Source organism: Atractosteus spatula, chromosome 5 (genome assembly GCF_055471065.1).
Source record: "Atractosteus spatula isolate fAtrSpa1 chromosome 5, fAtrSpa1.hap1, whole genome shotgun sequence".
NCBI lineage: Eukaryota > Metazoa > Chordata > Actinopteri > Semionotiformes > Lepisosteidae > Atractosteus > Atractosteus spatula.
Genome location: NC_142710.1, coordinates 13,639,101 through 13,653,541, shown reverse-complemented (window position 1 = coordinate 13,653,541; position 14,441 = coordinate 13,639,101). Strand labels below are relative to the sequence as shown.

Here is a 14,441-nt window from a genome sequence, read left to right as displayed (position 1 = left end):
AAAACCGTGAAACCTCCCAACTGGCCAACTCCCTTTGCGGGATCAGAAATTGCCCAGTCACAGTCACAATAAGGCTTTGACAACACTACAACACCTTGTATAGCACCTTCAGTCACCGTCATGACTGTAGTCCCTCCTCCTTAAGGTGCTCCGGCTTGTTCACTTTTGAGTTGATTTAGTGCACCTGCTCCCGGTTCCAGCCTCCCTACAGAAGCCAGACGCTCACTCTGTCCCAGGCTCTGCATTGGAACTCGGATGCCCGGAGGCTCGCCTATCACCGAGTCGCCCTACGTCCGCAGCTCGGGTGGCATTCGCCTCCTAGGTGTCCTGAACCAGCCGAGCCCGGGACCTGGAGCGCCTGGTCCCGTTCCCCCCCTCGCCGGATCCCGCTCCGGCTTCTAACTTTGTTTCGTTCATCTTGGATTGATCACCCAGCTCTGGACCTTCGCCTGCACTGGACTTCCCTTCAGACTCCCATTCTGGACTGTTCGCCTGGACCACGCCCCCCCGGAGCACCTTCGTCACGTCCCCCCGGTTCCTCCACCAGCCCAGTTCCTCGTCTCCCCCCTGTGTGTGTCCACTCCCTTCCGGATCATGTCGTCTGCACAGGGTCCTGAAAGACGCTTGGGAACAGTCACAGCCCCAGGTCTCCGATCTCAGCAGCAGATCCTCATTACGGTCTGCAGCGGGTGATGGCTCAGGTGGGAGAGGAGTATAGAGTTTTATTGGACTTATTTTGGGTTGAACTTTGTGTAGTTTTCCTCTACATATCTAATGACAAAGTAGATCATCTGTTGTGATTCTGCTGCAGTGCGAAATCTTGATGTAGTTGAATGGGGCTAATTATTGACATGAGACTTGTTCTGATCTGACAGACCTTAACAACTCATATTCTGTGTTACAGGTTATATATAATCATCTGTGGTCTTGGAGGATCTCATCCTGGTGTTTTTTGAGAGCAGTCAGGTTATTGGTTTCATCAGCATGGATGGGCAGCTTGTTCCACACTCCCACCACTCCTTGTGCAAAGAAGTGCATCCTGTCCTGACTGGAGGATCTCATCCTGGTGTTTTTTTGAGAGCAGTCGGGTTATTGGTTTCATCAGCATGGCTGGGCAGCTTGCTGGTGAAGGAGAACAGGAGCTGGGAGGAGGCGCTGGACTACTGCAGGACTCACCACACTGACCTCACCAGCGTCCTCTCTCAGACGGAGCAGGACCTCGCCGCCCTGGAGGTGGAAGGCGCCCAGTCTCCCCACGTGTGGCTGGGCCTCAGGCAGAGCTTCGTATCCGGCTCCTGGTTCTGGGTGAACAGGGAGCCCCTGGGGTACACCGCGTGGGCGCGGGGAGAGCAGCCCCAGTGCCCCCAGTCGGGCCGCTGTGGAGCCATGTCCACTGAGACCTCCAGCTGGGCCGCGCTGGGCTGTGAGGAGAAGCTCAACTTCCTCTGCTACACAGGTAACCTGTCACTGCAGAGCTCATGGAGGACCTGTGCTCAACAGCACTCGTCCTTCTGTGTGTCCTGTGAGGGACTAGTGTCCTGTCCAGGGTGTGTGTGTCCTGTGATGGACTAGTGTCCTGTTCAGAGTGTGTGTGTGTGTCCTGTGATGGACTGCTGTCCTGTCCAGAGTGTGTGTGTCCTGTGATGGACTAGTGTCCTGTCTAGGGTGTGTGTGTCCTGTGATGGACTGCTGTCCTCTCCAGAGTGTGTGTGTGTGTATCCTGTGATGGACTGCTGTCCTGTCCAGAGTGTGTGTGTCCAGTGATGAAATAGTGTCTTGACCAGGGTGTGTGTGTCCTACATTGGACATTTATTAGCAGTGACTCCCCCAGTCCAGCAGGGGGCAGTGCAGCACCTGTGTGCTTTTCTAACTGTGTGGTTCTGTGTTGCCTCCACAGCTTAGTGTCTCCAGAGACCCCCAGGCAGAGTCTGACAGCAGCAGCATCTCTCCAGGCACAGGCAGGAGGACTGGGCAGCTCTGGGGCTCTGGGAGCTGTGACTCTGGTGCCCCCTGCTGGCCCTGGCTCAGTTTTACAGCCCATTGGAGATGGTAGTTTTACTTTTCTGTTACAGTAGGTTTCCTGATACAAAAAACCTTATAGATTTTTAAAGTGTTTTTATTGTCACAAATAGATTTTATTAATTGACTGGGTGGTGTTTAAGGCTTTGAATTCCAAAATTAAATTACATAACAGTTTTCTCTATGAATTTGGAACAAGTTAAAGTGAAAAGCTAAACAGAGACAACTTAGTTACACAAAAAGTAAAAGAAATGAAATTATTTATGAGTGTGAACATTACAGTCTGGTTATTTTATTTTGAGACAGGCATTTAAAGAGATATAAAGACAAGTTTACACATCCTTTGAGATCAAGGCTTTTGAAAGTCATCCAGTAAATTCATATCTTTGTTTCACTTTAAATGGCTTCTGTTCAGTCATAATGCAAATCGTGTAGAATTAGTAACTGAGCAGGTGAGGGTGGGGGTCATTTAGTGCTCCTCCCTTTGTTAATTGATTAATCAGCAATGCTTTGCTCAGATTGCTGTAAGACAGGACATTATTTCATATTACACAGCTTTAATGATAGTTACCAGATTTAACTAAAACATACAACAGACACAATTCCCAGATTTTGTTCATCTCCCCTGAGGCGGTGCTGTAGGATGTGTTAATGTGTGAGGCTCTAGAGATTTACTGCGGTCCACAGCTCTACCGATTGACTCCACTTTGAGCCCAGAGAGAGAGACACCGGAGGGATCTTTATCAGCAACCCAATGGGTGTGATGTGTCACCTCCACACTTTAACACAATGGCCAGGATCTCTGTTGTCAGAAGCAGACTTGATGGTGGAGGAGGTGTCTAGAAGGTGGTGGGACAGAAATATCTCAGTTACTAAGACAGATGTCTGGAAGTTGTGATTCTCCACTGGCTGATTTGTGTTCATTTCCCCAGAGATGGGAACAATAAAATTCTGCTCTTGACAGAACCCTTGGCAGGCGTTCTGCAGCCTGACTGTGTGTGTGTGTGTGTGTGTGTGTCTGCAAACACAACACCCAGCACAGCACGGAGCAGACACAACACCAAGCACAGAGCAGACAGACACAACACCCAGCACAGCGCGGAGCAGACACAACACCAAGCACAGAGCAGACAGACACAATACCCAGCACAGCGCGGAGCAGACACAACACCCAGCACAGCGCGGAGCAGACACAACACCAAGCACAGCAGGGAGCAGACCCAGAAATGCAGTGGTGTCGCCTGTGCCTGAGGTGGAAGCGTGGGGTGGGGTCGCTCGCGTCAATGGCGGCCGCTGTCTGCGGTCCTGTTGGCGCTGGGGGGTGGGGGTGGGGGGGGAGACACTGGGTTAAACCATTATCCCCACAATAATCATGGCAGTTAACAGACACAGCGCATCCAGTCTAACAGCCTTATCACGTACAGGCCTCAGGGGGGCCGGAGTCTATCCCAGCAAGCACCGGGCGCGAGACAGGGTACAATCTCGACGAGACGCCAGTCCGTCACAGGGCACACACAGACACACACAATCACACCTGGGCACGTCTTTGCAGAAGACCATTAACCATTAACCATGAGGGAGGAAGCCAGAGCAGCTGGAAGAAACCCGCGTGAAACTCCACACAGACAGCACCCCAGGACCTGAACCCAGGGCCCCAGCGCTGCGTCAGCCGTCCTGCCCATGACGCGGCTCAGTCGGACCGGATTGCTTAAACGCACAAGCGCTGCAACTTCCTCTTTCGGGCCGGCCGTGTCGAAACCTTCGCGGACAGGCAAGGTCAGGATTGGGCCTGGCGCCACGGGGGGGGGCACAGTTCAGAGAGGGGGGTTATCAGGAGTTATCAGAGTCAGGACCTTGGTTTTACATCTCATCTGAAGGACAGCGCCTTTTTACAATATATTGTCCCCGTCACTATACTGGGGCATTAGGACCCACACAGAGCACAGAGTGAGCGGCTGACAGGCTCCGACGGCAAACAACTGCCCCGGGAGAGACTTGTTCAGAGCCACCCCAGCGTTCCCGAGACGCTGCCCGCCGGGCTGACCGCATTCACACCCGCGCTGGCGTCTCTGAGGGACGGATTTCCGGAACATGGGCGTAGCGTGACGCACGGTCGGAAAGCCCGGTGGATCCAGTTGGCCTTCAAAAGGGATTTATCCAGCAAATTCCGTGGAGAATGGAAGGAAAAGCTGCTCAGGAGGTTGAACTCTACGGATAGAAGACTACAACTTTGTTGACTACGGGCATGCTAAAATGACTTCTTGAATGGGTGGTTTTCTGGCGTGGCTAGTTGGGATTATGGCCATATTTTGTTTAGTGTTCTTAAGCAGTAAAGACTGTCGCCTGTTTTGGTGTATTTTTACTTGAGTTGCTGCACTGATTTTGCAGGTTGGTTGAAATGGTGTGGAATTATGTCTCCTGACAACTGTCTAGTGGGCTAAGGGTTATGTTGTGTGCATGGATCGTTTGTTTGGGCTTGTTACCGTCGTGCTGTGGTGTAAAGTGAGTGTTGAGGTACTGTAGGCCACCTGTTTTACTGTCTGCAAGTCGTTATCTTCTATCATGAAGCACTACTCAGCGGCATGGTTGTGCGATTTCACTTGGGTACTTGCACACGTCTCCCCCCCCCCCCAGTAATGAATTCACACTGAAGATCCGCTTGTGGCGTCGAGAGTCGCCTTAGACTGAATTCTGAGACTGCCACCGATGGGCCGGGTTTGTCCAGCAGGCGCGGGTATCCGACCTGCCAGGCTCTCCGTTTCGGGCTTTGCATGTGAAACCTCAGCTCCGATACTTCACGGGACGGACTACAAAATAACGCGACGGAATCAGTCGTCTTTTCCTTACACGCTGTTTCACTTCAGTTAACGTACCTCACACGGACGAGCGACCGACTTGCCCGGAAGAAACTAGAAACTTGGCGCTTCTCTTTCAATCCGAGAAGTTTTTTTTTTCCCGCGCCACACTGTCCGTATATACTGTATATATATATGTGAAAAATTAACGCCAGTTCCTGTCCGGGTGACGGCAGTGTGTGGTTTTCCTACATCTTGTTTCTTCTCATGTGACTGCGTGTTTAGGGAAGTTCAAGGGCACATAACGATATCTCCTGGAGAGACTGGAGCCGTGCTCCGCACGTCGGACTCGGAGCGCCGTTCGCCTTGTGATGTTGCGTGTACAGGTACAGGTACAGGTAAGCGGGAAACGCCCTTGACTGTGCGTAGTACGCGTGTGTTCCGAGAGCTTGCGTACATCGTGATATAGCTGTGATTCGCTTTATTTCAGAGTAATATCAGTTGGTGGTCTACAGTGCCTGATACTGTCCTTAATCGTGGCAGGGAAATACTGTACTATATGTAAATGCCTAATTAATATCCTCACACTTATATAGCGCTCTTCTGGACACACTCCACTCAAAGCTCTTTACAGGTAATGGAGATCCCCTCCACCAGCACCAGTGTGCAGCATCCACCTGGATGATGCTCCAGTCTGCTCACACACACCAGCTCTCAGTGGGGAGGAGAGCAGAGTGATGAAGCCAGTTCAGAGAGGGGGATTATTAGGAGGCCATGATTGATAAAGGCCAGGGGGAAATTTGGCCAGGACTCTGGGGTAACACCCCTACTCTTCTCAAGAAACACCCTGGGATTTTTAATGACCATGGAAAGTCAAGACCTTGGTTTTACGTCTCATCCGAAGAGCGGCGCCTTTTTACAGTATAGTTTCCACACTGACTGCAGGAGGCTCTTCTTTACACAGAGGGTGGTGGGAGTGTGGAACAAGCTGCCCAGCCATGTTGTAGAAGCCGATCCCCTGGATTCTTCCATAGACACAGCTGGATGAGATCCGGGGAACAGTTAACTACTAAGTGCCACACGGGCTGGGTGGGCTGAGAGGTTTCTGCAGCTCGCTGCCAGGAGGTGAAGATTCCCCGAACAACAAGAGAGTCTGACCACGCTGCAGCAATTCAAGAAAGCCCAGGCGCGTCGGCCGCGATTGCGCAGTTCCTCGCCCAGAAAGGGGAAGAGAGAGCTGGGGAGACGCTGCCCTGTGCCCTGCGCGAGTCAGACGAAGAGTCCTGGGAATCTTAGTGAACAGCGTGTCGAGGCAGGAGGCAGACCTCATTGGATTGTTTAATGTGACTAAAAAGACTGAAAGCTTCAGAAGTGTCGTTGTTTTTTCTACTGAAAGGCAAGTGTTCAGGAGCTGTAAAACCGCCGGAAAGTTGAGATTGATCCCACTGTGGACTGAACCGCGCTAGTCCAGCACCAGAGTTTGGGCCTCAACCACCTGCCTGGGAAGCCTGTTCCAGTCACCCACCACTCTTTGGGTAAATTAATGTATCCATCCAAAATTAATTCCTCTTTAGTTTGCAGTTGTTTCACTGTGGAGTGTGAAAACTCCTGAGGATTTTATATACTGGGGTCCGGTCTCGTCTCCGTCTCCGTCAAACCTGAAGAGATTTAATATCTTTACCCAGCTGGTATCAGACAGTCGCCTGAGAACAGCAATCATTATTTTTGGTGCTCCTTCTGCAGCTGTAATTTCTTTTCTGTGCTGTGTTGACCGGAATGGAACACGATATTCTAGTGTAGATGTTTCTGCTGCAGTGTTTCCCAAATTGCGTGTCATGGAAAGGTCCCAGGTGTTTCATGGAATCAGACGGGATCGTGTCCGGATAGTCCGCATGTGTAGGAAAAGTGTGGGTCAGCCACGCTGCTGAAGCTGATACTTTGGCTTCTCTCAAGAAACAGCTGGTTGAGATCCTCCTTTCAGGATTGGAGACTCTACTCTGCACCAAGGGTGGTGGGAGCGGGGAACAAGCTGGCCAGCGATGTGGTTGAAGCCAATGGACTTGTACTGTGACATGGAGGCGTGCAGTAATCGGTGGATCTCTTTCAGTGATGGTGTCTGGTGAGTCCAAGCATCTCCTTGTGATTCTGCTGCTTCTCGTCAGGATTCCTGCGACTGGATCAGGTAGGAAGAGTCCAAGTGTTCAAAATCCTCTAGGGCACTGAGAATGGGAACTACGGGGAAGAGCGTTTGAAACTGAGAACAGGAGACAGTGTGTTACACAAAGGGTGGTGGGAGCGTGGAACAGGCTGCCCAGCCGCAGCGGTGAAGCTGATACCCCGACTTCTTTCTTTCTAGACAACAGAACAGAATTCAATACGAAACAATTCAGCACAGTGCAACGTAAACGCAGTCCAGCATGCAACTGAACACTACACAAGACAGCACAACAGCACACATTTCAACACAACTGAACACAGTACTACACAACTCAACTCAGCAGTCATTAAAGCACGTTTGTCTGCAGCCAGGTGTCTCCTGGACACAGACGTGACCACCTGATACTTGAACAATTTAGTTAGTTGACAGTGATCTCCGAGTCCGAGTGGATATACAGTCACTGCTTCTGCTTTTAGAAATTAGAATATAACGGACAAATTGTGCGAGTTGTAATGTACAGAAACTTCAGACTGTTGATGGGAAGCCTGCCCTTGTCTATCCTGTGTTCTGAAAGCACAGTGTAGAAATATTTTACTTCAATATGTTTTTATCAGCTGTGAAATATCTCCTCTTGTGACGAATCCACAGCCCTGGGCTCCCAGCCCTCAGTGTCTCTCCACTCCCCTGGAGGAGGTCAGACCCAGCTGCTGTGCAGAGCAGAGGGCTGGTTCCCTGCACCGGCAGTGATCTGGACAGACAGGGATGGACATGATGTGACCTCACTGTCCAACAGCACAGTGGAGAGGGACAGTCAGGGGCTCCTCAGTGTCAGCAGCTACATCCCAGTCCAGCAGGAGTCCAACATCTTCTCCTGTCTGGTCCGAAGTGCCCAACCTGGACCAGACTGGGAATCTCGGCTCCACATACCCAGTGAGTATCGTACTAGGACAATATTTCTTGAGTTTTCAGAATTTATGTTTTAGTCATTACAGCAAGACAAAACTCATTCCCACTTCATCCATTTTCAAACAGCTTTATCCAGTACAGGGTCGTGGGGGAGCTAGAGTCTATCCCAGCAAGCACTGGGCACAAGACAGGGTTCACCCTGGGCAGGACGCCTGTCCGTCACAGGGCAGACAGACACACATACAAACGCATGCGCTCCCGCCTGGGCCGATTTTCCGAGAAGCCTGCCAGCACGTCTTTGGAGTGTGGGAGGAGACCCGTGTGAATGCAGGGAGAACATGCGAACTCCACCCACACAGACAGCACCTCAGGAGCTGCGCCCAGGGCCCCAGAGCTGTGAGGCAGCGCTGATATGACCACTGCGCCACCTGGACGGAGTCTTCTGAGCATCCAGACCAGTGACCCGTCTTTATTTCGGGCAGTTTCGCAGCACACTGAGGGATCGACACCTCTGCACTGCTGTTTACTGCTGATCCGTTTGGTTGTCATCCGCACTGCTCCACCCACAGAAGACCAGAGATGACTGGACTCTGATTTAACCCAGGTCCGTGTCCTTCCAGTCAGTTCTGCAGCTGGGGGAACTGTCCCACCGCACCTGGGCCGTTTGATATCGGCAAGTCCGTTGTAGCGGCCTCTAGTGGCAGGCCGTCATCAAGACACCCCTCTTGTGGCGCAACCTGCCTGCATGCGGTAACAGGAAGTTGGATTTCCCACTCAGCCTCGATGACGTCGTTTCCCGTGTGTTTGCTACATCGATAACCAGAAGTTCTCTTTTGTTTTTTATGCTGACACAGCTAGTGATTTCCAGCAGTTTGAGATGTCTGCTCCCATGCATCTTTGCCTTATTGTGGGAGATCCAGGCTACTAGATGCCGGCAGTTCCTGTGGGATCACATTCCTGTGCTGTTTTCCAGGAGACTTTTTCCCTGGACCCTCTGGATGGATGGTGGCTCTCTGTGTAGCAGCAGCTGTGGCTGTAGCAGCGTCAGCACTTCTGGTGATCCAGTGGAGGAGAATGGACAGTATGTGCTCATTAGAGATGTGTGTCTGAATGTCTGTGTGAGGAGTGGTTTAAACACCACTGCATGACACCCTGCTCTTGAGAACAGGGGTCAGCGAACAGACACCATTGTATCATACCGGTGTCACTCTGAAATAGGTTATACACCCTCACATCCTCTCTCACTCCCACTCTCCATGTCAATCTCTCACTCCCTCACCCCCCTCTCTCTCTCTCCCCCCTCTTATTCCTCGACTCCCTCTCCTCCTCCCTCACTCCCTCTTACCCCTCTCACTCGCTGCCTCACTCTCTGACGCTCTCAGGAAGCCAGCTGTGAGTGACTGTGCTGTCTGTGTTCTTTCCAGAGCTCGAGAGACGGTGGATATCTGAGTGTGAGTCACACAACGCAGAGGACCTGGAGCCGCACCGGAGTCACTCTCTCACTCCTGTCTGCGGTGCCTGGTCACTCTCTCACTCCTCTCTGCGGAGACTCGTCACTCTCTCACTCCTGTCTGCGGTGCCTGGTCACTCTCTCACTCCTCTCTGTGTGCTTAGCACTCCTATCCAGTCTGGGCTACTGCTTCAAGCAGAGACATAGAGACTGTGATCTCAACACTATTACAGCTGGAAGCCAGAAATGTTATTGAATTATTAGCAGGCTGGACTGACTGAACACCCAGAGTTCACTTATTTACAGATTTATAACACTAATTCTACACGCTTAAGCAGAAAATTAAGTAACTTATATTACCTGACTTGTTGTGATTAAACTTTGCGGTCTTATACAAATTTCTTTAATTTGCAGTGAATTTTGGACTTCGTCGAGAAATTGGTAAGTTTAGTTTAATAAAATCCCTGGAACACGGTGTGACTGACTGAACATCCTGGAACACAGTGTGCGGTGTGACTGAACACCACATCAATCCCCATCTTTTATCTCTACAGATACTGTGAAGCGAACTCCTGTCCCTAAATCAGGTGTGTGGAGACTGCTGACGTACAGCACTGATTGTACTGATGCCTTACTCCCATTGTGGAGCCCAGTGTGTGTCTGTGACTCACAATGTCTGTGTTCCAGTGTTTGTCTGTGATTAACAGTGTCTGTATCTCTGTGTTCCAGTGTGTGTCTGTGATTAACAGTGTCTGTATCTCTGTGTTCAGTGTGTCTGTGACTAACAGTGTCTGTATCTCTGTGTTCAGTGTGTGTCTGTGACTAACAGTGTCTGTATCTCTGTGTTCAGTGTGTGTCTGTGACTAACAGTGTGTGTATCTCTGTGTTCAGTGTGTGTCTGTGATTAACAGTGTCTGTATCTCTGTGTTCCAGTGTGTGTCTGTGATTAACAGTGTCTGTATCTCCGTGTTCAGTGTGTCTGTGATTAACAGTGTCTGTATCTCTGTGTTCCAGTGTGTGTCTGTGATTAACAGTGTCTGTATCTCTGTGTTCAGTGTGTGTCTGTGATTAACAGTGTCTGTATCTCTGTGTTCCAGTGTGTGTCTGTGATTAACAGTGTCTGTATCTCTGTGTTCAGTGTGTGTCTGTGATTAACAGTGTCTGTATCTCTGTGTTCCAGTGTGTGTCTGTGATTAACAGTGTCTGTATCTCTGTGTTCAGTGTGTCTGTGATTAACAGTGTCTGTATCTCTGTGTTCCAGTGTGTCTGTGATTAACAGTGTCTGTATCTCTGTGTTCCAGTGTGTGTCTGTGATTAACAGTGTCTGTATCTCTGTGTTCAGTGTGTGTCTGTGATTAACAGTGTCTGTATCTCTGTGTTCCAGTGTGTCTGTGATTAACAGTGTCTGTATCTCTGTGTTCAGTGTGTGTCTGTGATTAACAGTGTCTGTATCTCTGTGTTCCAGTGTGTGTCTGTGACTAACAGTGTCAGTATCTCTGTGTTCCAGTGTGTGTCTGTGACTAACAGTGTCTGTATCTCTGTGTCCAGTGTGTGTCTGTGATTAACAGTATCTGTATCTCTGTGTTCCAGTGTGTGTCTGTGACTAACAGTGTCAGTATCTCTGTGTTCCAGTGTGTGTCTGTGACTAACAGTGTCTGTATCTCTGTGTTCCAGTTTGTGTCTGTGACTCACAATGTCTGTATCTCTGTGTTCAGTGTGTGTCTGTGACTAACAGTGTCTGTATCTCTGTGTTCAGTGTGTGTCTCTGACTAACAGTGTCTGTATCTCTGTGTTCCAGTGTGTGTCTGTGACGAACAGTGTATGTATCTCTGTTTCCAGTGTGTGTCTGTGACTAACAGTGTCTGTATCTCTGTGTTCAGTGTGTGTCTGTGATTAACAGTGTCTGTATCTCTGTGTTCCAGTGTGTGTCTGTGATTAACAGTGTCTATATCTCTGTGTTTCAGAGTGGCAGTGGATGTGCAGTGCTGCAGGTAGGTCCCATCTGCTGTTGACGACAGACACAGTAAACACTACTGTTGTGATACACAGGGGCTGTTTTCTGGGGTTATTGAATACAGTCCCGGGGCTGTATGTATTGGTCCCAGAAGGTTTGTGTTCCTGCGACAAGGGTATAATTTGGAGTCTCCTCTTCCTGGGACAGGAGTGACTTTGGGGTCTTTCTGCTCTGCCCAGCTGGTGTTCTCATAAGGTCCTGGACATTAACTGACACAGTGGTTTGTTTAACTAAGAATGACACAGGAGTGTCAATATTATGTCACTAGTCACCTGGACATGGGGCCTCATTCACTAGAACTTCCTTTGGGTTATGAAGCATCTACAGAATAAGATGTTTAGGTAGGGGGTTTAGGATCTGCTGCATGTGCAGGATGCGTGCTAATGTATTCAGATGCACTAATCAGAATAACGATAGGCGCAGACATTAAGAGAAGCTGTTGAACTTTAAAGTGCTTCTTAACTTCAATGTAAATTAGTACTGATGAGGCCCGGGTGAGGTGAGCGATCCTCTCCTGTTTATAAAGTTGGTTCCTCAGGGATCCCCATTACATGGGGTAAAGAGATGTTAAAAGTATTATGTTGAATTTAAGAATTCAAGAACAGTTACAGAGTAGAAGAGGTCATTCTGCCCTCCAACCCATTTGATTATTAGTTACTAATTGGTCCCAGGTTCTCATCCAGCTGTTTCTTGAGAGTCGTCAGGTTATCGGCTTCAACAACATGACTGGCAGGTCGTTCCACACCCCCATCACCCTTTGTGTAAAGCACCCAAAAGCAGCTCATCTGGGATCGAACCCGGGAGCAAAAGGCATCCCCCTGAGACCAGCGAGCTGCACCAGTCTGGCTCAACTTTCTGGACAGAAGGTGTCCAAAGTGTGTTGGTGGGCATCGACTCTCTTAGGCAGGACTGTCCCTTAATGACTGACGAGACCCTCTGACACACCTCTATAGTGTGCGGATGGCTGCTCGCACCTCTATAGTGTGCGGACAGGTGCTCACACACCTCTATAGTGTGTGGAAGGATGCTCGCACCTCTATAGTGTGTGGATGCGTGCTCACAGACCTCTATAGTGTGTGGAAGGATGCTCGCACCTCTATAGTGTGTGGATGGGTGCTCACAGACCTCTATAGTGTGTGGAAGGACGCTCACACCTCTATAGTTTGCGGAGGGGTGCTCGCACCTCTATAGTGTGCAGACGGATGCTCACACAGCTCTATAGTGTGCGGACGGGTGCTCGCACCTCTATAGTGTGTGGACGGGTGCTCACAGACCTCTATAGTGTGTGGACGGGTGCTCACACAGCTCTATAGTGTGCGGACGGGTGCTCACACAGCTCTATAGTGTGTGGATGGCTGCTCGCACCTCTATAGTGTGCGGACGGGTGCTCACACAGCTCTATAGTGTGCGGATGGGTGCTCACACAGCTCTATAGTGTGTGGATGGCTGCTCGCACCTCTATAGTGTGCAGACGTGTGCTCACAAACCTCTATAGTGTGCGGATGGGTGCTCACAGACCTCTATAGTGTGTGGACGGGTGCTCACAGACCTCTATAGTGTGCGGATGGGTGCTCACAGACCTCTATAGTGTGTGGACGGGTGCTCACAGACCTCTATAGTGTGTGGACGGGTGCTCACAGACCTCTAGTGTGTGTGTGGACGGGTGCTCACAGACCTCTATAGTGTGCAGACGTGTGCTCGCAAACCTCTATAGTGTGCAGATATGTGCTCACACTCCTCTAGTGTGTGGACGGGTGCTCACAGACCAGAAAGGATCTTTTCATGCTTTTCATACTTATCAAGTATCAACTTCAAGCTTTCTCTGAATTCCTCATCAATTCCACATCTTCCGTTTCCTTCTCCCTCAGGGGAGGTCACACTGGACCCGGACACAGCCCACGGCGGACTAGTCCTCTCCCGGGATGGGCTGGGGATGAGACTGGACAGGTGGATCGTTTCCCAGAGCAGCTTGTCCGAGGAAGGGAGGAGAGTAAGCCTGGGAAAACAGATGGATCACTTTGCCAACCCACGCAGATTCAATTCCCAGCCCTGTGTCCTGGCCAGGCAGGGCTTCACCTCCGGGAGACACTACTGGGAGGTGGAGGGGAATGAGGACTGGAGAATCGGAGTGAGCAGAGAGTCTGCGCAGAGGACAAGAGGGTTCAAATTCACCCCACAGGAGGGTTACTGGGGTCTGGGATGTTATTCCTCTTGCCTCATTGCACTTACTGACCCAGTGACCCCCCTTCACTGCAGTCTGCAGCCCAGGAGGGTGGGGGTGTGTGTGGACATCGAGGAGAGGCAGGTGTCTTTTTACAGTGTGGAGACCAGGACACACATCTACACTTTCACTGACATGGTCTTCAAACAGGGAGCGAAGATGTGTCCATTCTTCTGGACGATTGATAAGCAGAATGAGCTTGTGCTGCTGCCCCCTGTCAGCGGTGGAGATTAAACACTCCTATTTGCACTCACAGACTGATGTACACTATGTCACAGAATACCGGACAAGCCCACAGTGGGACTGATGCTGTATTGGACACCTTCACAGTATGAGGGACTTTGAATCAGACACCCACAGCAGGGAGTGATCCTGTATCAGACACACCTACTGTGGGGTTTGAGTCTATATCAGACACACCCACTGGGGGAAGTGATACTGGTTTAGACACCCACAGCAGGGTGTGACTGTATCAGATACACCCACAGCAGGGAGTGACCCTGTATTGGACATACCCACAGTGGGGTTTGAATCTGTACCAGACACACCCACAGTGGGGGAATAACTCTATATCATGCCAATAAAAGTAATTATAGTCAAGACATTATAGTCTGAAGGGAGTGTCCTACACTGACAGACTGAAGGAACTGAGTCTCTTTAGTCTGAAGGGAGTGTCCCACACTGACAGGCTGGAGGAACAGAGTCTCTTTAATGTTTGGACTACAGACTAAAGAAGACTGCAATACAAGTGTTCAGAATCTTCAAGGGCGTCAAGAGAACTTCTTCAGGATCAACAGTAAACACGATCCAGAGGTGCTCAGATGGGAAAATACAGGGAAGAGCGTTTAAAACCAAGATCAGTGGTTTAAGGGCCATGC

At 50.2% G+C, this 14,441-nt stretch overlaps 2 protein-coding genes across 2 annotated transcripts; both read left to right on the top strand.

Moving 5' to 3' along the window:
• The first annotated feature begins 904 nt into the window (after positions 1-904).
• On the top strand, positions 905-2,982 carry LOC148834216 (snaclec 5-like). The gene is made up of 2 exons (XM_088916972.1): positions 905-1,456; positions 1,898-2,982. The coding sequence occupies exons 1-2, from the start codon at positions 985-987 to the stop codon at positions 1,900-1,902; spliced, it is 477 nt and encodes a 158-aa protein (XP_088773098.1). The 5' UTR covers positions 905-984; the 3' UTR covers positions 1,903-2,982.
• A 2,153-nt stretch (positions 2,983-5,135) lies between these two features.
• LOC148834215 (butyrophilin subfamily 1 member A1-like) lies at positions 5,136-14,327 on the top strand. Its single transcript, XM_088916946.1, has 9 exons — positions 5,136-5,212; positions 6,922-6,996; positions 7,621-7,902; positions 8,852-8,959; positions 9,303-9,329; positions 9,743-9,769; positions 9,883-9,915; positions 11,293-11,319; positions 13,211-14,327. The coding sequence occupies exons 2-9, from the start codon at positions 6,924-6,926 to the stop codon at positions 13,795-13,797; spliced, it is 1,164 nt and encodes a 387-aa protein (XP_088773072.1). The 5' UTR covers positions 5,136-5,212; positions 6,922-6,923; the 3' UTR covers positions 13,798-14,327.
• Positions 14,328-14,441: the final 114 nt, after the last annotated feature.